The sequence below is a fragment of the Vanacampus margaritifer genome, chromosome 9 (genome assembly GCF_051991255.1).
Source record: "Vanacampus margaritifer isolate UIUO_Vmar chromosome 9, RoL_Vmar_1.0, whole genome shotgun sequence".
Taxonomy (NCBI): domain Eukaryota; kingdom Metazoa; phylum Chordata; class Actinopteri; order Syngnathiformes; family Syngnathidae; genus Vanacampus; species Vanacampus margaritifer.
The window spans coordinates 23,646,531-23,671,249 of record NC_135440.1 but is presented as its reverse complement, the minus strand read 5'-3'; the positions used below and the strand labels follow the sequence as shown (position 1 = coordinate 23,671,249).

Below are 24,719 nucleotides of genomic sequence, written 5' to 3'. Positions count from 1 at the left end.
TCTCAGGCTAAAATGATGTCCCCAGTTTGTCCTTACCAAGTCACTTCTGGCCTAAAAGAAATGTTAGGCGGTGCCAGACGCTAATTTTTTATTATTATCGTAATTAATTGCATGACTGCAATAGTTAACTCACGATTAATTGCAAATTTTCCATCTGTTGTAAATGTACAATAAAATCTACAACAATTAATTTTTTGGAGTAGATGATTGATAGACTGACATCGCCAACTAGTGGCCTGGCATACGTATTACATTTTTGTAGATCTGTCTAAATAATCATCTTAAGACCCACTTTTATTCCTTGACTTTTAGTCCAGTGTAAATTGTGTGGTCATCGTGATATTTTTTTTGTTTTTTATTTTATTTAAAAAAACAATAATAATAATATTTAAAAAAAAAAAAATTATTATTATTTTTGTATGTATTTAAAAAAAAATGATTTAAGTACTTTATTGACTGTTTTTTTTATTTTTTTATTAGGGGTGTCAGGCAATACATTTTATTTTTATTTTTAATTAATCGCATGACTTCAATAGTTAACTCGTATATTCTAAATGTACAATAAAATATTTTTTTCAAATTTTCATTGTTCATCTTCTTAACATAAAAGTGGAAAGAAATGTTAAACTAATATAAATATGGCCGCATCTTTTAGTCATTTATACAGTACTTTCATAAGAATTCATAACGTTTAGTTAAAATTAAAAAGATGTACTTTAGTGTAAAAAATACGAGTGTGATATTGATTTGTGTTGATCATTTTTTTGCCACGAGATGGCATAATTGCATTTGTTAGACTATTAGAGCTATCTAATCTTTAAAATTAATTAACTTGTGAAATTTTGCAATTTTTTTAAATTGTAAAATACAACTTGACCGCAGCCTCCACATATATATGCATTATTATTAAATTTATTACTTCTAAATTTAGACGTGGACGTGTCGGCTGCATTGCGACTGGAATTCCCCCAGTACAGGATTTCCAAGTAAGGGGCGGTCATTAATCGTGCATTCAAAAAATGGTGGCGTTAAAGGAACTTTAAATTAACTCAAAATTAACACACTAATTTTGGCACCCCTAATAAAAAGCCCTTAAATATTGAAAGCATGATGATTACAATGTGTACAGTGTAATAATGCATATTTCTTCAACATATTTTTTGAGAAATGTCGCACGGTCCACACAGAAATGGCCCCAAATAGATCACGGGTTTGCCCTTGAAAAAAACAATAGACGATAGTGAACATAGCGAACACACGACCTGCGTGTAAGTGGGAGGTCCGAGGCGGGAGGCGGGGATGGAGGGAGGTCAAGCTCCATTTGGCATTGTTTGGAGGCCATAAAGGTCGCAAGTCTCCGTCCGAGGCCTGACCTAAACTGTTTACTTTTGGGAGAGAGGCCTCTGAAAGCAGCATGATAGATGGTCAACAATCCCCACAGGAAGGTGTCATTAAAATCTAGTCTTTGATTTGAGAGGCTTTCTTTAGATTCATTTGTCGGGTTTCGTGTATTTTTTGTTGCTTAATAATGATGATAATAATATTAAACTTAAAAAAGTTTAATTTCAGCAATGAGACTATTTTTTTTAATTTTTATTTTTATTTTTATTTTTATTTTTATTTTTATTTTTATTTTTTATTTTATTTTATTTTATTTTATTTTATTTTATTTTATTTTATTTTATTTTATTTTATTTTATTTTATTTTATTTCATTTTTTATTTTTATTTTTATTTTTATTTTTATTTTTTTATCCTCTTATGATAGACATGTTGACCCAATATCAGGTTAATTGGCTCTTTTTTTTTCAAACTTAACAAGGGACACCACCATGTTTTATTTTGTTTTTATTATGGTAATATTTACGATCTTTTGAAATAAATGAGTTTTCAGATGTGTTGGGGCCTCCAAAAAGGCTAATTCTTAGGGGTGTGAATTGCTTAGTACCTGGCGATTCGATTCGTATCACGATTCATAGGTCACGATTCGATTCGATACCGATTAATCCCGATACGGATCTATAAATTAATTCTTGCGATTTTTTTTTTTTAACTCAAATTTAGAAAATACTAATCAGTAAACTTGTACATGTACACTGTAAGATTTGTATGAAAATATATTTATCTGAAAATTCCGGTTGCAGTCTGTTTCTGAAATAAAATATTAAGGCTTAATGTGTAAATCCTAACCCTCATTAAGACGTTTTGTTGAATATTCCCATAAAAAAAATTGATGTTTAAAAATCGATTCGGCCGCATATTGAATCGATTTGAGAATTGCGCGCCGTGATATCGCGATATATTGCCGAATCGATTTTTTTCTAACACCCCTACTAATTATTCATGTGAAGAATAATTCATATTGATTTCCAGAGATCCTTCACATGGTTCTGGTTCTCGGTTTCTCGCAAATATATTTCGGTTTAATACAGCAAGATTTCCAATCTTCATTTCCCACAATAAGTACTTTTGAACAGTTCAATCCACCAGAAATCGAATTATGATCGCGACACATATAAGAATCGTGTCCATGTGATGTAAATCCAGCCTGAGATAACCAGACCCTGCAACCTTTAAAGACTTAACCCCCCCCCACACACTCCTCTCCAGAGAGCCATTTGTGGTTTGGGGATTTGTCCCGGAAGCAAGTATGTGGTCAGCCGCTAATTCAATGCCAACTTAATGTGTAACATTCACACCACTAACATCACGGGAATGTAGAAGAATACATAATCACGTTCGTGGGTCAACCGAGGCTCTTCGGCGAAGGGGGTTGGATCTGGATGAGAGCTCTGCAGAGCGCCACAGAGCCCCAGGGAGGCTGCGAGAGGGGGGGGGGGGGGTTGTACTCCACCGCTCTAATGCAATATTTAAAATCCAGCTCTAGTGTATGCCCCAATGCGGGGGGAAAAAATAACTGTCCTGTCCTATCATCGTCCAGGCTGACTCACGCCATCCATGCATTCGCTTGACATTTTCTGTGAGGCTGCAGGGCGGCGTTGGCAAATTCGCATACTTGGAGGAACGCACCAGTATGCACAATTTCAACAACAAACAAGCCTGGCATTGAATATGGATGATGAAAACGTTTGGAGAGTAGCAGTTAAGGAAGACCAAGGGTGTGTGACAAAACCTTTGAGGATTTGAGACTGAATTAAGGCCAAGACTTGAAAGATATTCAATACCACTTTTTTTTAGACCGATACTTCAGTACTCATTGATACCGATACCAAGTACAGATACCATTATGATACATAAAATGTCCCCAAACCCCCCTCCCCCCAAAAAGTGACATATATTAATATATATATCAAAACTACAGCTAATTTCCTTAAAATTGAATCAAATAATGTAACGATAACAGAAATATCGCGATATCGCGACATTAAAACTGCCACAATATATCGTCGCCATCGTGTCGCGATATTAAAAGTAGCACGTCTGTTTAAAAAGTCAAGTTGATTTAAATTTGTGCAGTTCTAGCACCCTCTGGTGGCTGTTTTTTTTTGGTGCAGTTTAATTTTCACAAGGTATGTTTTGGCCCTTCTATTATTATTATTATTATTATTACTTAAGTGTTATTCGAGATTTTAGGTTGTTAATATGCATTGTTGTAATGTACAAAAGCACAATATTGTTTTTTCAGTACAAACTCCTTTTTTTTTTTTTTTTTTACAATATTGCGACTTTTTCGGTATCACCAACCTCCCGCCAATATCGTGATAATTATCGTATCATGACCTTCGTATCGTGATGTTTGGATATCGTTGCATCCCTAGAAATGAATGGCAATTGTATCGTTTCAATTTGCACATAAAAGTCGACTAAGACCGATGTCGGTTTCGGTCCCCGAGGTGCTCCGGAGTCCTGCAGGTTTTGGAGGTTTCTCTCTTCCAACACAAGCTGATTGCAATCAACAGGATGGTTATCAGGCTCATGCAGAGCTTGCTGATGAGCTGATCATATACCAGCTGTGTTGGAGAAGGGAAACACCCAAAACCTGCAGAACTCCGGCCCTAGAGGACCGAGTTTGCCCACCATTGGTTTAGACCGAGTCGAGACCAGGAAGGGTTGAGAGAGACTGAGTCAAGACTAAGGCTAAGACCAGTGCAGGTCAAGACCAAGTCTACGTCAGGTCTAGAATGGAGGAAGTTTGAAGCTAAATCAAGGTCAAAAACCAAGGCAGGTTAAAACCAAGTCAAGACCAGTTTTAGCCTCATATGATCATCATCGTTTTTTACGTCCCGTAGTTGAAATATGTCCCGATACTTTTTCCCATATAGTGGACTTTTTGGCTGATTTTGCAACTTCTTGCAGAGTGCAACAAGCAAGCTGTCCTCACCGGTTTTAGCCGTGCCCCAAAAGGTCCCGCCAGTCCCCCGAAATAGAAGGTTGCATGTTTTGTGAGAACTGATATTTTTAGCTTTTCCCGTGCTGAAAATGGCTGCGTTGTGGCTTCGACAAGTCTCTCCCGTTATGGAAGCAGTAATCACAGATGTTCCCTCCTGGTTTGCACCCACGCCGGCGACAAACTCCGGAATGGAATCGTCACACGGACTCACACGTACAACTTCAGACTCAGGCTGATTAACTCGTTCACTGCCATTGACGGCTATAGACGTCAAAAAATCATTTCAACTATTTCTATTAGTTTAACATTTTTTCCCACTTTTGTTAACAAGAGTATGAAAACGTAGACTTTTTTTTCTTCCATAGCATGAAGTAACTTTAAATTTTGCACATTTTTAAAATTGTAAAATACAACTTAACCCCAGTCTCCATAAATATATAAATTACTATTAAATGTATTATGGCTAAATTTTGTCATTAACTCATTCACTGCCATTGACATCTATAAACGTCAAAAATGTATTTTACTATTTCTATTAGTTAAACATTTTTTTCCCACTTTTGTTAACAAGAGTATGAAAACCTAGACTTTTTTTTTCTTCCATCGCATGAAGCAACTTTAAATTTTGCACATTTTTAAAATTGTAAAATACAACTTAACCCCAGTCTCCATAAATATATAAATTACTATTAAATGTATTACGGCTAAATTTTGTCATTAACTCATTCACTGCCATTGACGTCTATAAACGTCAAAAATGTATTTTAACTATTTCTATTAGTTTAACATTTTTTCCCACTTTTGTTAACAAGAGTATGAAAACCTAGATTTTTTTTTTTTTATCTTCTTACTTTTTTCCTTTTTTTTTAAAGAAAAGATTATTAAAAAATTTGGGGCGTCAGGTGATTACAATTTTTTATTATAATTAATCACATGACTTCAATAATTAACTCACGATTAATCACAAATTTTATATCTGTTCTAAATGTACAATAATTTTCTTCTAGGTTTTCATATTCTTGGTAACAAAAGTGGAAGAAAAAAAAGTTAAACTAATAGAAATAGTTCAAATGAATTTTTGACGTCTATAGCCGTCAATGGCAGCGAATGAGTCAAAGACAGTGAGGGGGCTCGGCAGTATATTCAGCAAAGCACCAATGTAAACAATGTTGGCCGAGCAGGCAGCGGCGCGTACGCTTGAGCGACCAATCGAGCCAAAGTGGGAGAAAATCTCATCATTATGGAAATGACAGCTTTTCTGCTCAATCAGGCAGCGCCTCATTTTTGGGAAGGACAAAATAAATGCCTGCGGGGAGGCCACTGCGTTTTCATGCGGCTGCCGTAAATCGTAATTGCTGCCACGCGAGCCCCCGAATCGGCTCTTGTAAGAATAACAGCAAAAGTTGTGAAAATGACAGATCTTGTTAGGACACACTTGGAGGGGTTTGAGGTTGCAACTTGAGACCAAGCCAAGACCAAGACTGAGAAGTTGAACCCGTGTTAAAATTAAGACCAAGGCACACCGTAAATCCTGTAGAGTAAATTTGACTCTATTTAGAGTAAACTCAGTTTTAGAGTAATATTTACACTCGGAAGAGAGAATTGGGGGGGAAAAATAAAAGTCACTGAAGGGTTGAGGAATAAACTCACGGCCTTCAGCTTGGGAGCTTTCATCTACTCCCTGAGCCACACAGCTCCTGCTGTGTGTTAGTATATCGCTCGTCTCAGCTAGAATCGTTCATCGCATGAAGTAACTTGAAATTTTGCACATTTAAAAAATAAAACATTTTTTAAATTTTAAAATACAACTTAACCCCAGTCTCCATAAATATATGCATTACTATTAAATGTATTACGGCTAAATTTTGACGCGCACGTGCCGTGCACAGGCTTTCCAAGTAAGTGGCGGTCATTAACTCATTCACTACCATTGACGCCTATAAACGTCAAAAATTCATTTGAACTATTTCTTCTAGTTTAACTTTTTTTCCCCCCACTTTTGTTAACAAGAGTATGAAAACCTAGACTTTTTTTTTTAATAATCTTTTTTTTTTCTAAAAAAGAAAAAATTAGGGGCGGCAGGCGATTACAATTTTAATTGTAATTAATCGCGTGACTTTAATAGTTAACTCACAATTAATCACAAATTTTCTGTTCTAAATGTACAATATTTTTTTTTCTAGGTTTTCATACTGTTGTTAACAAAAGTGGGAAAAAATGTTAAACTAATAGAAATAGTTTGAATGAATTTTTTACGTCTATAGCCGTCAATGGCAGTAAATGAGTTAATCGTGTAAAAAAAAAAAAATGGCGCTTTAAAAGGATCGTTAAAGTAACTCAAAATCAACGCACTCATTTTGACACGTCTGATTTTTATAGTTGTTTTTACTAGATTTTACGTGTACGATAGGGTGCGCTTGTTTACAAAATGTGCAATAGAAATAAAGTGGATTGGATCTCAGTTTGTACTTTGGCGTAAACGAGCAGCAAACGCATCCTCGGGTTGCTCGATCGGCCTCGAATCAAAATGTCAAGTGTGCGTCCAGCGTTGTCGGACCTCCGAGCGCTTTTCAAGGCCGACTTTGATGTTCAAAGTGCCCCCCTACCCCACCCACCCCCGCGCCTCCCCATGCCTTCATCTCTCTTTTTGGGTGGTGCCAGATGTGACCTACAAGAAGAAGTGCTGAGTGAGCGCACCTTTCATGGCAATGAGGTAAGAGTTATGGTCTACCACATGGAACACAAAGAGACGAAACACCTCAAAGTCAAGCCTGAAGTCTGGTGTGCAGAAGGACCTATTTTTAAAAATTTTATTGTTATGACTAAAACAATGTGCGGGCAGAGGAAACAATTCTAGCAAAGGCCTCATGGCTCCCACCTGAAACTCATTTTCACCATGAACATGTTTGAGCCACGACTCCTTATGCAGCGCAAAATAATTCTGGGGGAATTATACACAATGCAACACGGACGGCACCTTGAAACAGGTTTTTTGGGTCACGTTTCAGGTGTCGTCAGCTGTTCTTTTACTATTTCCCCAAAATCTTAAGCCACAAAACCCCTTCAGCGGAATTGACGCACCCACTTTACACTTCAAAAGTGAGAATAGGTCCAAAGAAAGACATTATTGGCACCAGAATTGTCCAAATACATCGTGTAGTTGTTAAGTTATCACAAAAATGAAAAACGTAGCTCCAGAGGATCGTTATTTTTTTCATAAATAAGACTTTTTCATTAGTTATTTTTGTGGAAAACTTTCAAGCAACGCAGTAACCGTCTGCTTGTAAATTATAGCATGATGGCTCCGCCTGCTGGACAATAGGTGTAAATGCACTATCACTATTCCATGCAGTAACTCAAATGTGACTCTGGGGGGCGCTGCGGTTCGATTAGAAGACACAGTACGAGTCATTGCTGTATTTATTTTTCACTCAACAGAAGCCAGCAAATGAAATGTGAGTTAGTTAAGGAGAAAAGACAAGATGAAGGGAGCGGCGCTAGCATTTTAATGCTAAACAGCGTGGAGGCGGATGGGCGTTGACATCATTTGTGAACTTCCTTAATTGTTTTCGTGATTGACGCAACACGACCTCGTTTCCCATCAACGCCGGGATTTCGTCATGCGGTATCAACGGTGCAAGTCTCTTTGGAGTCAAGTTCAGACCGCCAGGAAGGATGAATGAAGCAAAGGAATGAGTGTACACCGCACCTGTTGAAATTCAGACAAATACATAGAAGGGCACTGAAATGATTTGGTGTGCCTAAATGTAAGGACTTCCTGGTAAGGCCCCAAACCTATTTTTGCTCACCATACATACCACTACCCCCACTCTAAGTTCTATTAGTTTTATTAGCCCCTTTGTTGCCAAAATCTGTACTATTTTTGGTCAATCGCCGTTAGAGAGGGATACTGTTTTTTTGTTTTTAAGCTAACGACGTGTTAGCTTAAAAACAAAAACTGTACACTGACCATGACACAGATTTCCACTGAATACAATGAAGAACACAGTAGCGAGATCACATAAACAATGCTAGTGACAAATCATGATCCCAAACCGGAGAAGTGCCGTAGAAAATAAACAACATGTATGTCACTGAGGCTACTTATAGCAACGCAAGCAGCACGAACCCAAAATCCGCCGACTCTACACTGTCATCAACATAAGATTTATTTGTTGGATTTATGACAGTGACCCATCATGAATTTGGGATCTAAAAACAAATGCAGACACGACAACATCCTGGTAAAGACGTGTTGCCACAGAGAGCCTCTCACATGATTTGATTGCCACAATATTGACAAATTCAGGCTTGGGTATCAAAAAAAAAAGAAAAAAAGAAAGTAAAACCATCCACACTTTTCTGGCCATGTTCATGCTAGCAATAGCAAGTACATTCATTTGCTAAACGTCATTTATGTAATCCACTTCCTGTTTAATGGTTATCCTCACACACTTCCGTCTTTGCCTTTGTAATTCTTCTATTTCCTGGCCCGTGAACCCGCTTTGATGTGTAATTCACTTTGCTAGCGACGGTTAAAGAGCCAATCCTTAACATTAATGACACTACAAAGCACAACACAGGCCTATGAAAAGTGTAACGCAATAAGAAGCGGCGGAGAAAAATGACTGCTGCCTCCAAAGTTGACTGGACGCCATCTAAAATGTACGCACGGTGAAAACGAGTGACCAAAAAAAGAGTGCTGAGTCACGTTTAGTCTCAGTCTTGAGAGGCCACTCCTAAAAGTCTAAACAAAAAGTAAAAAGTCACTGAAAAGGCAAATATACGTTTCTCCAGCTCCAAGTGACCGTTGTGATCTTGTCTGACCCCCACATAAATTAATTCTCTAAATATATGCACCCACATTCTCGTAGCGGCCTTCGTGAATACCGATGTTGGCGTTTAGGTCATTTGGGTGCTTTGGAATTGTTCGCATCACTGAGCGCGGAAAGACTTGCCAAAGTTAAAGGATAAAATATTGAAAGAGATTTTCTATTGTATCTAAGGTTAAATTGAAACACTTTATGACTAACATATTAATCACGAGAAAGTCCCTCTGCGCAAGGAAAGAACTGAATGGACTGTGATATGGTTGCATACTTTAGTAATCCTTCGCCAACTTTACAGAAGCCTTTTGGCTTAATGTTATTTGATATTCCTTTATATGAAGACACTGATTATGTTAATACATTTTCACCATAATTTGTAAACAGATACCAATATGCAACACTTTATTTCTATAAATCTCTGCCGGTGTTTACTTTGTCAAATGAGCACTTACTACACAATTGTCATAACACTGGGATGCTATTTTTTTTTTAGAACAGGCCCGTATTGGTGACCTCTGGTGTACTGTGTGACCTGGGGTCCATTTCACAAAGCAGGTTTAGTGATTAACCTGAGTCTGTTAACCCTGAAATGCGGGAAACTCAGCATTTTCCTGTTTAGAAATGGAGGTAACTGAAACCAGAGGAAAAAAAAGGTAAGTCTAGCCTGTGTCATAAAAAGAGGTCACTTATTAAACTCTTGGTCAGTTACCGTAGTAACAGAGTCTATGAAACTAACCTAACATAGTTCTGCCGTCTGTTATTTAAAAATAAATAAATAATAATAAACAATCAATAGGCCTATATTAAAAGTCCACTCGTCAAATCAGGGCTCCATTGATGTGGTCTTGTGGTGTCCTGTAACCGAAAACGCAGAGTTTCTTATCTCAGGGTAGGTCAACTCGCAATTCAGGGTTAATCTCCCGAGTTTGTTGAACCTGCTTTGTGAAATGGACCCCTGCTGCCTCCATGAGTGAAAACACTTTTATAGTGTTTATAAGGTGCTCGCGGGTTGTTGTTGTTGTTTTAAGCCATTTGAATCACCAGGCTCAGGCGACATACAGCAGACTGTGAATTTGCGGATTTAAAATGTTTATTTTATTTTTTACATTTTATTACAAATATATATATTTTTAACACCAACTCACCAAACCCTGTGAATTTTTATCAGTGTTTTTGGACAATATTTTGTCTGTCAAAAAAAAAATCTATACTAACTGCCTACGAGCTGTACCGTATATTAGTCTGCTCGTGAGATGGGAGGAGTAAGATGGCCGCCCTGTGACTTCAACAGCTTGCACAGGCGTGTATGGGCTATCGGCTATCCAGTCATATATTCAGATCAGTGATGTGAACATAGTTAATAAGCCGATGGACACAGCCTATATTCAGTAGGTATTCTACATTTTGCATTATATAAGTTAACTTTTGCATTATATAAGATAACTTTATTAAGTGTAGCAAGTGTTTGGAAGGGTGGGAGCTGTGTACCAAAAAAAGGTCCTACCTCTTTTTCATGGAGATTAACTTATTGCGGTAACTTGAATGACTCGCCAACAAAAAGTGAGGGAATACTGTACAATTGTGCACATGCACAAGACAGGTCTGCCCTCCCAAAACAGGCTAATTTCAACCAGACAAGAAATGGGGAGTGGTAATTGTATTACAATTGTTGATCTCTGGGGTATTTTGAATAACAATGAAACACTTATGCCTCCTTCAAATGGACTTGAAGGAGGAGAGGAAATTCTTTGATGCGTTCAGATGATAAAATCAACACATGAGAGTCATGAGGTGGTGTTTCTCAAACAGCTCAACTGTCGAAACCTCCATGCCGGCCGGCGTCGCTGTTTCACGGCTACCGTGCTCCCTCTCCCTCCACGCGTCGTCCCTCGCATCCACCAAACCTCCGCGAAAAGCTGAAGGTTGAACGAGGCAAAACAGAGCAGACCTGACTCAACAAGCCGTGAAAGAAACAACCGACGCCGCCCCATCCGAGGCGGCCACCATCGCGGCTCTCCCTTCCCTGACCGGACCCCCGCCAAGGTCCTCCTCCTCCGCCTCCGTGGGGGCGGGAGACGGCTGAATTGCCGCACACACGCGGACATTGACTAGCAAAGTCATTGGGAGAAAAAAAAAAAGTTCGCGTTTACGGCGACGAGGCAAAATGCGGCGCGGTCGTGTCGCGACTCCACGTCAAGGTCAGAATCCGAGCGACGACGACGCCGCCGCCTTGCGAGCGACTTTGCCGAGGAGGGGACGGAGAGGCGCGGAAGGGGATGCCGCTGCGTGTCGCTTGTCTCCAGCATCAACAATGACACCTTTTCCCAGAGAGGACATCCGCGCTCGCTGCTAAGCCGCGCCGGAAAACTTGCCCAAAAGCCCGGAAAAGGGAGTCTTGCTCCGACTTTTTACATTACGTCCGTGTATTTTATTATGAGTCTCCTTCAGTTATCGTGACATTTCCTGCTTCCTCCCTCCCACGGCCCTCGGCTGCTCACCTGGCTAGCCAAGACGCTCCACACCGGCTAGCTAACCGAATAATCCCCCCCCCCCCCCCCCTGGTTCCGAAGTCTTCTAAATTGTTCCACGCGGTCGATTCACGTGACGAAGTTCGAACCAACAAACGCTCCAACTTCTTTAAACTTCAAACAAGCGTCAACACCTCCACCACCTGCCCTAAAAAAAATAAATAAAAAATGTCCCCCAGGAGAAGCTTTCGCCGCCCGGGCGGCTTCGGTAGCAGCTTGCCGCAGCGCGGGCTCCTCTTGCTGGTGCTTCTGGTGCTCCTGCAGGGCTCCGTGCTGCACTTCGGAGCCGCCAGCTCGCCGGACGTGGGCCACCGAGACGAAGCAGACGTCCACGCCGTGTCGCAGGAGAAGCACAACGTAACCAAAAAGCCCTTCCCGGTGCTCAGCTTCGAGTATAAACACATCCAGACCCCCTTCGAGATCTCCTTATGGGTCCTGCTGGCTTCTCTGATGAAATTAGGTGAGTTGTTTTTTGTCACTAATGTTTGGGTCAGTAGTCACAGGTGAGTTGGGACAAAAAAGGTGCATCTTTACAATGAGATCCAATGCAGGAGCTATATTGAAAACTTTCCACGCTGATGGTGTGCTCATGAATTATTTATTGAGTTGCAGTGGTGTACAAAACTGCACTGCATCATATTGTGACTTGTTGACTATGCTATAAAAGCCTCATCTGCTATTAGCGTTCGGTGTGGGTCCCACACAGCTTGGTTTCAAAATTAACAATTAGTAACTCTTATAACAGCTTGAACACGTTAGCACATCGGCCCCACAGTTCAGATGTTCTGGGTTTGAATCTCAGCTGTGTCTTTTCTGTTTGGAGGTTGCGTGCCGCTACTCTGGCTTCCTACCACATTTCCAAAAACGTGCATGTTCAGTTCCTGAAAGACACTTAATTGTGCATAGGTGCAAGTGAAAGCTTGGTCTTCGAAATGTGCGCATGTAGAACTCGTATGACACCATTTGTACCACTTGTACAACAGCTTAACACTATTTTCTCTATATGACTTTACACGGCCTGCTCGCCTTGCACACACCCACTCGCGCTACTCGCAATGTCGCTCGAGGGATACGTTATTTGGCTGTCTGACTTTTTTTCATTTGAGAGGAGTTATAACGCATATAAAAAACTTTTTTATAATGTTTAGAATTGCAACAATTTAGTCAATTATATTACTAATTGATTACTCATTTAGAGACTGTGTGTAATTCAAAATTGTCCAAATGCTTCTATTTCCAGCCTCTCAAACAGTCGATTTAGCCTGTTGTCGTCCGTGAAAACGGACGGATTATCTTTATCTATATTTTTCAAGATAAGACATTTGCAAACATCTGCTTTGACTTTGGGAAAACATTGATCAATATTTTTGCCTATATTCTGACATAACAAACCAATACCTTTTTTTTTTTAATTATTTTTTACTCCATGTACTGCACTTTGCATGCAGTAATGGTTGTTTTAAAGCGTTTTATAAATAAAGTTGAGTTGATTAACTGAATATAATCAACAATTATGTGTAGCCTATGCTTTTTTTTTTTGCACCTGTTTTTGAATAATGGCAATCATTTTTTTAAATCGGATTCATTGATTGACAAGATAATTGACCATTGAATAATCGTTAGCTGCAACCATAATACAGTTGAGTTTTGCAACTAAAATAAAAACACAAGATTAGCGCAAATCCACAAATTTTGCATCTTTCACACGAAGGGCAGCATGGTATATCTGCTTCACACATCTAAGGCTCTAAGGATGTAAGGTTCGAATCTCAGTTCATGCTCTTTACATCCTTGCATGATTATGTAGTTCACATCTCTCGCTAAAAGTGAACTCAGGAGTGCCGTAGCTATCGTATGGATGGGTACGAGTATTGATGGTCCGTAGTCCGCCTCTTGCGGAGCTTGTGCTCGCGCTTGCGGTTTGCCTCACAATCACATGCCGTACAGAGAGAAGAATGGCTTATCCAGAAGCAGCGCAATGCTGATAATTCACGCGGATAAAACACATCTTTCCTGAATGCAACGCGCAAGCTTGTCGCAACTTTTTGTATCCCGATGCCAAGAATGGACTTATGGCAGATAAACAGACTGAAAAGGCGACACTGTTAAGGTTCATTACATCTACTCAGTGCAGTTGTTCACTCAAGGGGTTAAAATCGATATTGATGATTGGCTGTGACGAGGAGAGGACTCCTGCGGGTTTTTGCAGCTCGCCACAGCAATGACTAAGCAGTCCTGATGCGACCTTGGATGGCGGACAACAGTAGTTTGGCTAATCATCACAACAGTAATAATAACAATAATACCGGTAGTGTCACCTCTGGAGCAGTAGAATTTGCTACAAAGTAAAGTAGGCCTTTCTGTTATCATCAATAGAGATGAAAAATTCTATTGCAATATTGTGACCAAAATGACCGCAGTTATCGGTGTCGTTGAAGGATTCGTTACAAAGATGGAAGTCAATTTGAATGTTGACGCATGATTACTGCTTTCCTTGGCAGAAGCTGCTAAACAACATAAAAGTTTTGTCTGAGGAGAAAAAAAAGAAAAGAAAAAGGAAGCTACCCGGATGAAAGGACAGTCAAGAAAACGACGCATTGCGCTTGTCCTCATGGGAAATGTGGTCTTCCTTCAGGCCCTAATTAACATAAACTGAAAGTTCTGTAGTGTTGCTTTAATGCAATTCGTTTCTTCTCATTTGTTGTTTTTTTCTTTGTGTTTTCTTGTCAAAATGTTAAAAAAAAAAAAAAGAAGCCTGAGACAATTAGAGTGATTAAATGCGTCGCAACAAATCATGTGACGTCGATCTGTTTACTCTTATAGACGCTGTTAACAAAATAAAATGCTAACCGTTTGAAAGGTTATCGCACTTTATGATACAGTAAATGCATTTATGTAAACAGTTTCATCCCTAATCCTGAATTAATTAATTAATTAATGAATGTCCTTTATCGGACTTGGATGATCTACCAATCAAGACGAGACATATTGTTAAAAGACAAAATGGTAGACGCAGGAAGAGTCACCAGGGTTAGCGTAGACCGACTGACTGACCGCTGGCCGTCAGCCTCCAATTAACCCAGGAAGGCTGGAAAAATAGGATGCGAGTAATTGAATGTGGCTGCTTCACTGCCCGGCCTGGTCCCCGTGTCGGCGCCTGATGGGCCCCCTCGTATCGTACACGCTGTGGATGTGCCATCCGCAGTCCATTTATCTCCCCGGCAACCTGTCTGAGCACATGAGCAGATCACAATCCCTTATCTTAACCTTAACTCCGTTTGCTGCATGTAGCGCAGTCTCAATAAATTACAGTCGTGGCTCCCTAAAATGCCCCAAAAATAACTTTTGAGAATAAATGACCTAAATTCTTGTGTTGTTGAGTTTTTTCGCCAGTCTGTTTAGCTTTAATCATAAGTAATTGCTACCAGTGCGTTATCTAAATGACCTCCTTCTCTGTTTGTTTGGGGATGTGAATAAACGTAGAAATGTAATAAGTAACGTCTTATCGCCAGGCCATATAATAATCCGAGTTGGATGCCTTATCGTGACATCAAACATCATCGACCAGATTACATTTTTTTTTTTTTTTTTTTACGGGAGAGCTTAGTATTGTTCATTCGATTTGACATCATCATTGCTCTCCTTTTTTTTTTCTTTTTTTTTTTTAAAATCCAACAAATCAATTAAAAAAAATTTAATAAATGTTTTTTTTTATTTTTTTTTTAAATACATATACATATATATATATACACATATACACACATATATATATATATATATATATATATACCCTTTTTTTGTATGTGGGTGAGTATGTGTATGTGCGTGTGTGTGTGTGTGTATTCATCAGTTCACCTAAAGCCCATTAAAAAAAAATCCCATACTAATAATATAATATAATAATAAATTGCCAGATGCAGAAACATCAATGTAAGTTATCACGATGTAGTGGCTCTCGCTAACATCGACCAGATTACAGATAACATTCATTGATAAGCATGTGGAAAACCACCATTTGCTTCTTCCTACTAACTCAAATCCTTAACAATGCAATTTATTTCAATAGTGTTATGATTCTGTGAAGTCTTTGCTCTTTTTGTACAAATCTTTGCTAGAAATTGCATGTTGAATGCTGAGATGCTATCACAGAGATGAAAAAAAAAAAAGGCTCCAAAAAGAAAACTGTTCAGTATAATGCAGATCTCATACAAAATCTCAAGTTTCTAGTCAAATATATCAACCTAGTGGCTGTACAAACAAGGATAACAATAAACCAAAGAAACCTACGGTGAAATCGAATTGGATGTTGATTGCACCATTATTGATTTTCCGCCATGATGTCGTCAGACCCGCTTGCATTTCGAAAAGACGTTTATTTTCTAACTAGTACGTGCTTTGACAATCCCAGAAAGAAAAGAAAAAAAATCACACCCTTTGTTCTTTTGCCTTTTGAATATGCTACACAGGCAGTATGAATGAATGTGTTTAAAAATAAATGGAAGAATACCAAACGAGCAGTGACGAATGGGCCCTCACACCCCCCCGTGCCAGTAGTTTTTATGGCCTGCCATCAAACTTCCCACATGCAATGACAAAAACTCAACTTATTCATACTTCACCCATTTACACAGTGTTAATGCTTGCTTCAAATTAAAGTGGCGGACTTTCTGTCCCTTTAATATTTTTGGGGGTAGATTAACATGTCTTACAACATTTCATGTTTGCTAACTGTTTTCTCAAGCTGAATTGTACAACATTTATTTTTTCTCTCTGTTTTTTTCCCTTTTCTTTTTTGTCTTCTTTTTTTTTCCTGAAAACAACATTTCAATGCGGCACATGAAAAAGCCCTAAAAATGGTGATTCATTTGGTTGAACAATAAAAAACGACAAGAAAACAAAGCAATTACGAGAGGGCCTTTGCACTAACACACATATAAACATAGCTCAAAGACTGATCATGTTTGGTAAGAGAAATATGGAGACCAGGCAGTTGTCATTAAGTGAAATGATTACTACTGTTGTGGTCGGGTCCAAAGTTAAATGAGTTATCGAGACTCTACTGTATGTTGTAGCATCCTTATCTCTTTAACGTAAATTGGAAAGATTCTAGGTTAACCATTTGGAACCTCGCCTTTGGCAAGGCGGCGTCCGAGTCTACTTAGATGTGCTACTTAGATTTGAGATAAAAGACATTTTATCTTTTAAGTTTGACAGACCACTTATTGTCTAAACATAATTTCCAAGATGGCTAATCTATCGCGTATCAAAGGCGCCTTAAAGCTGCCATAAAATAAAGCTTGGTTTCATTTTGTGAATCTTAACCGGAGAAACTTGCAGATCATTTTCTGTTCCTAGAAACATTTATTTGATATCTGTTATCTGTAATTACGGAACAATCTGGAAGTGAGATTCAATTGTACTATGCATGTTTAGAATTGAATGCTCACGACATCAAAAGTCTGTAGCTGCAGTTTTATTCCAAGTGTTTATTAATCTTGTATCCGGGGGGTCTATACCAGCTGTCAGTCATTATTAATAATTAAAAGCATCGCTGGTATTTGGCAACTTGAGGAGCACAATAGAGTCCATCAACCCTAAAAAATATCAGTCAGTCATGTTCAGAGCTACCTTTTTAAACAGTCTGTGTTTTTGAGAACTCTTTTTTTTTTTTGACATGGTTGATCATGTTCATGTTTGACACACTGTCAGTTGTGTTCAGAGCTACACTTGGACACAATAGCCTTGTTTAGAGCTACTGTTTGGCACCCGGTTAGTGATCCCGGATGTTATTTGACACGCGGTTGACCGTGTTGACGGTCTTTGGTCGATAGAGCAATTTCGTCAACATTCAGTGCTACTCTTTGAAATATGGTCGGTCATGTTCAGAGCTCGTCTTTGCTCAGAACTACTCTTTGACACGGTCAGCTACTTTTTGACACAGTCTGCCATGTGACACATGCTCGATCATGTTCACAGCTACATTTTGACACGCTGTCTTTGGTCGTCCATATTCATAGTCTGTCTTTGACATTTAGTGCTACTCTTAGATACGCGGCCGGCCATGTCCAGGGCTACTCTTTGAAACACGGTCTTGCAACGTTCAAAGGCACTTTCCGGATGTTGAAGCCAGGAAATGTGTTCATTGTTTGCGCCACCAAAGAGTCTGCGTCTGTTGAGCTTACGAGTCAATTCGGCCGCAAGTCATGTGCAATTTGTCACCTGGCAACCAGACACGCTTCCTGACCTTCTATGCAGTGCATTGCCGAATGGATGGGCCGTGACCCTTTTGGCTCCCAGGGGGGTGCGAGGGCCAAGGACACATTAGCGGGCTATGAACAAGAAGCAGCTAGAAATGACGACGGAAGTTGGGGAATGTGACCACCTATGCGCTACGCTTGCGTAACCCGCCAAGAGACACTTGAGAGCGTTCCTTTGTACGTGTGTTGTTGTACACGGCGTGGTCCCCACCGCCCGCTTTCCACTTATCTAATCTCCTGTTTGTGTCGTGCTCTTTCGCCCATGTCAAGTTAAGGCTGACGTTGCAGTCGAGATGTAACAATGTGTCATCTGTCAGCCCCCAGCTTCAGCCTAAAGGGATTTACGAAAAGTTCCCAAATGTTTTTTTTTCCGTCCTGTCCAAGTCACGCAGCCATGAATTCAAATGGCTTTAATTAATGTTTAATTCTCCATTCCAGCACTGATAGCGCTACTGCTGGAAGCAGTGTTGTTAATAAATGTCTACATCCAATGGGGACTACTTTTTGGTTTTGTCCTCAAGGACTCCACTGTGAATCATTTAATTGTTTGTATTATGAACTTCATTGTGTGCTCTTGTTTTGCTGAAGTATTATATCGACATTTTAGTTAATCAGTATTAGTGTGTGTCTTGGGCTAGTTGGTGGGCTATTATACCCATCTGTTTTGTGGAAAACACTACTCCACCTTTTATATTTTTATGCAGGATCGTGAGTGATCGGCGTTAACAATGAATACACAGAGACTGATATACTGTGCTAGAATAATCGTGCCTTTTATTCCCCGCAAACAGCAATCAACACCTGTACTGTGCTAGAATAATCGTACCTTTTACTCCCCGCAAACAGCAATAAACACACCTCACTTTGCTAGAATAATTGTGCCTTTTATTCCCTGCAAACAGCAACCAACACCTGTACTGTGCTAGAATAATCGTACCTTTTATTCCCCGCAAACAGCAATAAACACACTTCAACGCTAAGCAGCATAATATGATCATCATCCGCGCTTACCTTGACACTAGACCGGAGAGCCGACGGTCCGGGTAGAACGAGCTGCAAAACGGCTGTGCAATGGTACGTATTCCACAGCTGACTCTGCCCGGACCGTGTGCCGCTCCGTCTTTTATTCGTTAACAAAAAGTTGTGAGCGTGAGAAACCGGGCTGTCCAAGCACTCTCGAAAACATGTTTGCGAAGCAGGGAAGACTGTAGTATAAACAAGGCATTCACTCCCAGGCTGATTCCGATCTTTATTTACAAATTGTTGGGCACCTGGATTCGTACAACAGTTCAGGACAACAACATATCCTTATATAAGAGGTTACGTGAGGAGCAATCAAACCATGGTTATTTTCCCTTCACCATCCAAAGACATATTTGTGTTTAGTAGTAGAGTCCATTCATCCATCTATCCATTCATCCTACATGACTTTGGATGAGAGGACACCCTGGAATGGTCGCCATGCAGTTGCAGATTCAAAAAGGAAAAGGAAAAGAAGAGCTGATATCATCAGGTTTTGCTCACGCAACAACTTTTGGCAGAGGTGTGAAGTGTACGTCATTACCATTAGAAATGCATGACTCAAAATACCACTGCTTGTTCGTTGAGGGTAATTGCCGTCACATTCACATAGCGACTTCCAAATACGCGTGCCCACCACCTTTATTTTGATTGTTGCCAGTGAGCTCAGGCCTATTTTTGGATAGTCAGGGCTTTGACGTCGGCCATGCCAAAATAACTTTTGCACCAGTTCATTTATGCTTAATGCCACTCAGAGGAACACCTTCCCATCCGGCACCGTGGGCCGGCCTCCTTGTCTTCTTCTTCCAAGATCACGATGCAAGAATTTCAAAGTCAGCAACAAACAAAACACGCTGATGCTTATCGCTGCTGTTGAAATGAGGGGCCTAATGGCTATCACAAGAACATTATGTAAAAAAAAAAAAAAAAAGCAAATATTTATAGCTAGTATTATTAGATAAAAAGAATGTTTGCCGCTGATTGTGCAATGCGCCATCAGAAACGTGCACAAAGATGCACAATCATACCCTCCCCCCTCCACCCTCACGTATAAGGGAGCAGTTGACATTTTCCTGGCAGGTGTGTCGTTTCAATTTACTTAACTGAGCTAAGTCGATAAGGCCCTTCCATGACTCACTTCCCCCGTGAGTAACAATTTGTATTGAAACGTGCAGTTTTTTATTTTCTATCAATACACTTGATTGTGTGTCGTAGCGTTGACTTGTGTGTACAATGTACAATCACTAGCTGTGTCGTCACAACATTCTTGATCTTTTTTTTTTTTTCTTCTTGGCTCACAAATGTAGAGCACAACTTTCCCAGAGGCCAACATTTGCTCCTTTTGCAAGCCTTTTGTTTTCTTGCTAGATTAGATAGCACCTTGTTTCAAATACAACAGGCTAACGAGCAAGGTTCTTAGTCGATATAAATGCTAAAAAGCCCGGGCAATCGACCGATGGTTAACGATAAAGACTTGGTGGTAATTACACAAACACTGAAGGTTCCTAATATTGATTAAGTGCCCGCAATTGATTTTAATTCGCTCACTGGTGTTTTCTTTTTTTTAACGAATCCACTAGTTTCATTTACTGCAAAAATATCACATGCACTAGGTTAAGAGGTGGAATCGTTTAATGAATTGAAGCATCAAATTTACCATGCCAAAATAATGGTAAGAGCTTGACATTAATTATTCGCCAATTATGTGTTTTTGGCATTGGCAACACGGACGCCTCATTGAAATCAGCACGAGGTGGGCCTGCGAAGCAAACTGAGATATTTGATTAATAACGAGGCTGGCCCGATAGCATAGTCACTTGCCGCAAGACTGATTATCTTCATTTTTTTTTTCCCTCTTCTAATGCAGGATTTCTTTTTCTTTGATCCTTCCTCTGGTCCCCTGACAACTTCAAGACTGATCTTCAGTTAGTTGTAAGCAAAACACAAGTTCACCCATCTGAAAAGGTATCCGCTAACGCTAGCTGGTGAACAGCCAAAATTGTCGGTGAATTCACCCCCGTATCAGAGGAAAGGCAAAGAATATACTGTAGCGTCTTTTCATCCATACTGCAGTGTTTTGGTAAGTAATGCAAATTGTGCCACTTAGGAACAAGATATCGGAATATACTGTGACTTGAAGCATGCAGTCCAAATCCAACCTTTGTGCCCCAATTTGACAACCTGCTGTGACTCGCAGCACGGCATGTATTTGTTGAGTTGAACTTTCTCCCATGACACAAAACTTGCCCCGGGAAGCCCGTTTATTTACTAGCAGCACGGTGCTGTTTACTCTGAAAGGAAATCCTGGCTCTCATGATAATAGTCCCTCAAGAATTATGTGGCGAGCAAGTGGTTCGCACCATGCTCAATTGCTTCTCTAGCCGAGTGGGGAGGCTTACTACTCCTCGGATTGGATACTGATGGATCGATACCCGGGCCCGAGTGCTGACAGGGTTTTGGTGGTTGCCGCGACGACCAGCCACCTTTATCGTAACGAGCCAGTTCCTGATGGAAGCTGACATTGAGTTATTTGTAGCCGAATGCTGTTTAGCCTCCAGTACAGGCCATTGACGTACCTTAAGAATAGACAGTCATGCTTATGATAGCGTTAGGGATTAGACGTGTAATCCTCATCCCTCTCATCAGGTTTCATAGGAAAACACATATGGTTCCTCTTATCAAAGGCCGTCTTTCAGTGCAGCCCTGCCGAGTTGGCGGCGCTCGCCGCGAAAGTTCTATGAAAAGACAATCCTCGGCCGCTGACGCGTCCGTGTCGGAAATTCCAGTTGTGCGTCCCCCCCCCCCCCCCCACAGACTTTGAATTGTTGGGCTCACACGCTCAAACAGTAATAGCGTTGTCTATGAGATGTGAATATATACAGCCTCCCTCCCCCCGGCCTCAGACGTCTTGTATTCCCATGAACCCATTCCTCATGCCGTGCTTGAGCACACTGTACTGCTAAGTGCGCTTGTAATGCGGCCATTGATGCTACAGTATGTACTCCTTGTCTAAAGCTAGCACTAGCCGAGGCCTGAACAATCCCAACGGGGATCTTCGGGACATTGGACACATTTTTAAGATGCTCCCCCGACGCATGTGCCTGATTTTGTCGTCGTGCTTCAGTCATTGAGAAAGTATGCAGAAGTGGAAGAAAAATCTGGGAATCCGTAATTCAAGGGCGTATCTCGCGTGTGCGTAGAAATAATAGTTGTTTAAGGCCGTCATAACACTTTGGCTTCCTGGAGCAAGACTGACTGTTTATAAAGATTTTCATGTAGCACATTGTGTGGTAGTTAGTAAATTTGCTTTATTTTCTTTAGCACTCCTGGACCTTTTGTTTGTGTTTGCTTTTTGTCTTGCAGTTTTTTGGGCTCATTATGTTTTTTATGGAATCCTCCCATCTGTTTTAACTCATTCACTGCCATTGACGGCTATAGACGTAAAAAATTCATTCGAACTATTTCTATTAGTTTCACATTTTTTGGAGTGTGACAACCTAGAATTTTTTTTTTGTACATTTAGAACGGATATAAAATTTGTGATTAATCGTGAGTTAACTATTGAAGTCATGCGATTAATTAAAATTAAAAAAAATAATAATTGTCTGACACCCCTAATTTTTAATAATCTTTCCTTTTCTTTTTTTTTATTAGAGGTGTTGGGCAATTAATTTTTTTAATTGTAATTAATCACATGACACTAGTTAACTCAATATTAATCACAAATTTTATATCTGTTCTAAATTTACAATACATTTTTTCCTAGGTTTTCATACTCTTGTTAACAAAAGTGGAAAAATGTGAAACTAATAGAAATAGTTCAAATGAATTTTTGACGTCTATAGCCGTCAATGGCAGTGAATGTGTTAACAGCAATCAGTCACATACCACGTATTTCAAGACATTTTCAAAAGACATTTTTGATAGAATGACATCGCCAACTACTGGCCTGGCATGCACATTACAGCTTCAATCACTGCTTGTTGAGCCCTCATGTGAGCATGTATTCTTACCTGGCTCATGTTTCTGTATGCGTGTTTGCGTGTCCGGGATGAGTTGCGCTTGATGTCAGCTGGCACCGCCGCTGCGCTTATGTACAGTAAATATAACCGAGACAAGACTTCACACCATAGGACTGACGTCGTCGTCTCTTTGAAGTCCTTCTCCCTCCTCTTGCATTGGCTCCAGTTGTCCTGTTGCCTCCATTGTATGGTGTGATTGCGTAACTTTGAGCTAAGGGAGTGATGGGGTCAGGGTTCAGGTCTTCAGAATGTCAATATCAAACACATTTATTTACATCCCTTGCCAAACCCAAACTTTAGAATATAAAGTGAATTACAGCTGCTGTGTAATCATTTTAATAAAGGCAATTTTGAACATTTGAATACTCACTTTTGATATATAAAATTTCATTTAACACAATGACAAAAAAAAATGTGACTAAAGACCTTTCTTCCTGGCATCAACGACTACCAGGAGGTCTTACTCAATGTCAGATTTTTATTTTGCCTTAAGTATCGGTGTCAGGTATCGACATCCCCCATAAATACTTTTAACTCATTTGCTCCCAAAAACGTATAAAAACGTTCTTTTTTTATCTTGCCATGGCCCCAAAGACGTATTTATCCGTTTTTTTAAAGAGCATAAAGAAGGCTCTGATGTAGTTTCTGACCTGAAGAGGTTGCTTAAAGCATTGGTAGTTATTACATAAACGGCCAGCAGGTGGCAGCAGAGTATAAGAGATCAGACAGGGCCACGATGGAGCAAGCTCTTTTTCCCAGTGTTTTCAACAGGTTTGTGAATAATGATGAAACTTAGCTATATGCTAATGCTAATTGCTGCAAAACGGAAACAGATAGAAATATACTTTTTTTTTTCCTGATGAAAGAAGAAGACTCTAATCTTTCTTTTGGTAGGTTCCATGTTTTTATAGCATCAGTATATTACAATTTGGGCCTTGCAAAATCAGTCCAAATCCAGTATCCGGGAGCAAAGGGGGTTGCTTCAGTGAAAATGGTTGGGAGTGAGTTAAAATATGAGGCCGGTATTGGCCTGTGGCGAAAATAGGCAAAGTTAGGGAAAGCCAAGGCTACAAAGTGGCGAGACAAGCTCAGCAGGAATTGGGTTCAATCCATGTGACGTGAATCACTAGCCTGCTTGCTTGCTTGCACAAACAATGCAACCGTCGAGTAAAACGACCTGCAGCTAGCTAAAGATGAGGGCGGGACCAGCTATCAAAACAATGCAAATAGAAGCTCCAGTTTCAGTGGAGTGTTATTAACTTGATTTAGACGTCGCTGCTAAACTGTGGCTTGAATCTATTCTTGCCACCCGCCAAAAAAAGACGTGTGATAACTAAAATGTCATTAATTATAAAAGGATTTGCAATGGCGACGGCGGTGCCATATGAGATGTGAAATATGAGCCGCCAGATGAAAGGTTGTTTTAATGAATTGGAACTCAGTCAAAATTGGGATTTGTCTGAAATGAGCGGAACATTTGCATTTGGATATTTCCCTTTACTTGACGTCACTTCGTTGTAGCAATCTAAAATCATCAACGCTTTGTCAGGTTTGTCGATGGAACATTTTGGAATCAGTTTTCACTAAGAAATTTGCGTCAAAATGTGTCACACGCTTCATTTCCTCTTGACAACTTTTTTTTTTTTTTTAATTTTTTTTAATTTATTTTTAAAAAAAAATTCTGGAGAAATCAGTATTGTTCATTCGGTAATT

At 39.8% G+C, this 24,719-nt stretch overlaps 1 protein-coding gene across 4 annotated transcripts in view; it reads left to right on the top strand.

Moving 5' to 3' along the window:
- The first annotated feature begins 7,799 nt into the window (after positions 1 to 7,799).
- The window catches only part of slc9a1a (solute carrier family 9 member A1a), a 36,831-nt gene continuing 19,911 nt past the window's right edge, over positions 7,800 to 24,719 (top strand). For 2 of the 4 annotated variants that reach the window (XM_077575680.1, XM_077575678.1), the window contains exon 1: positions 10,637 to 12,167. In XM_077575680.1, coding sequence (XP_077431806.1) covers positions 11,876 to 12,167 — 292 coding nt within the window. In that variant the 5' untranslated portion in view covers positions 10,637 to 11,875. Of the gene's footprint in view, positions 8,132 to 10,636; positions 12,168 to 24,719 lie in introns of those variants that run through there. The other 2 variants (XM_077575679.1, XM_077575681.1) reach the window with 2 other exon arrangements.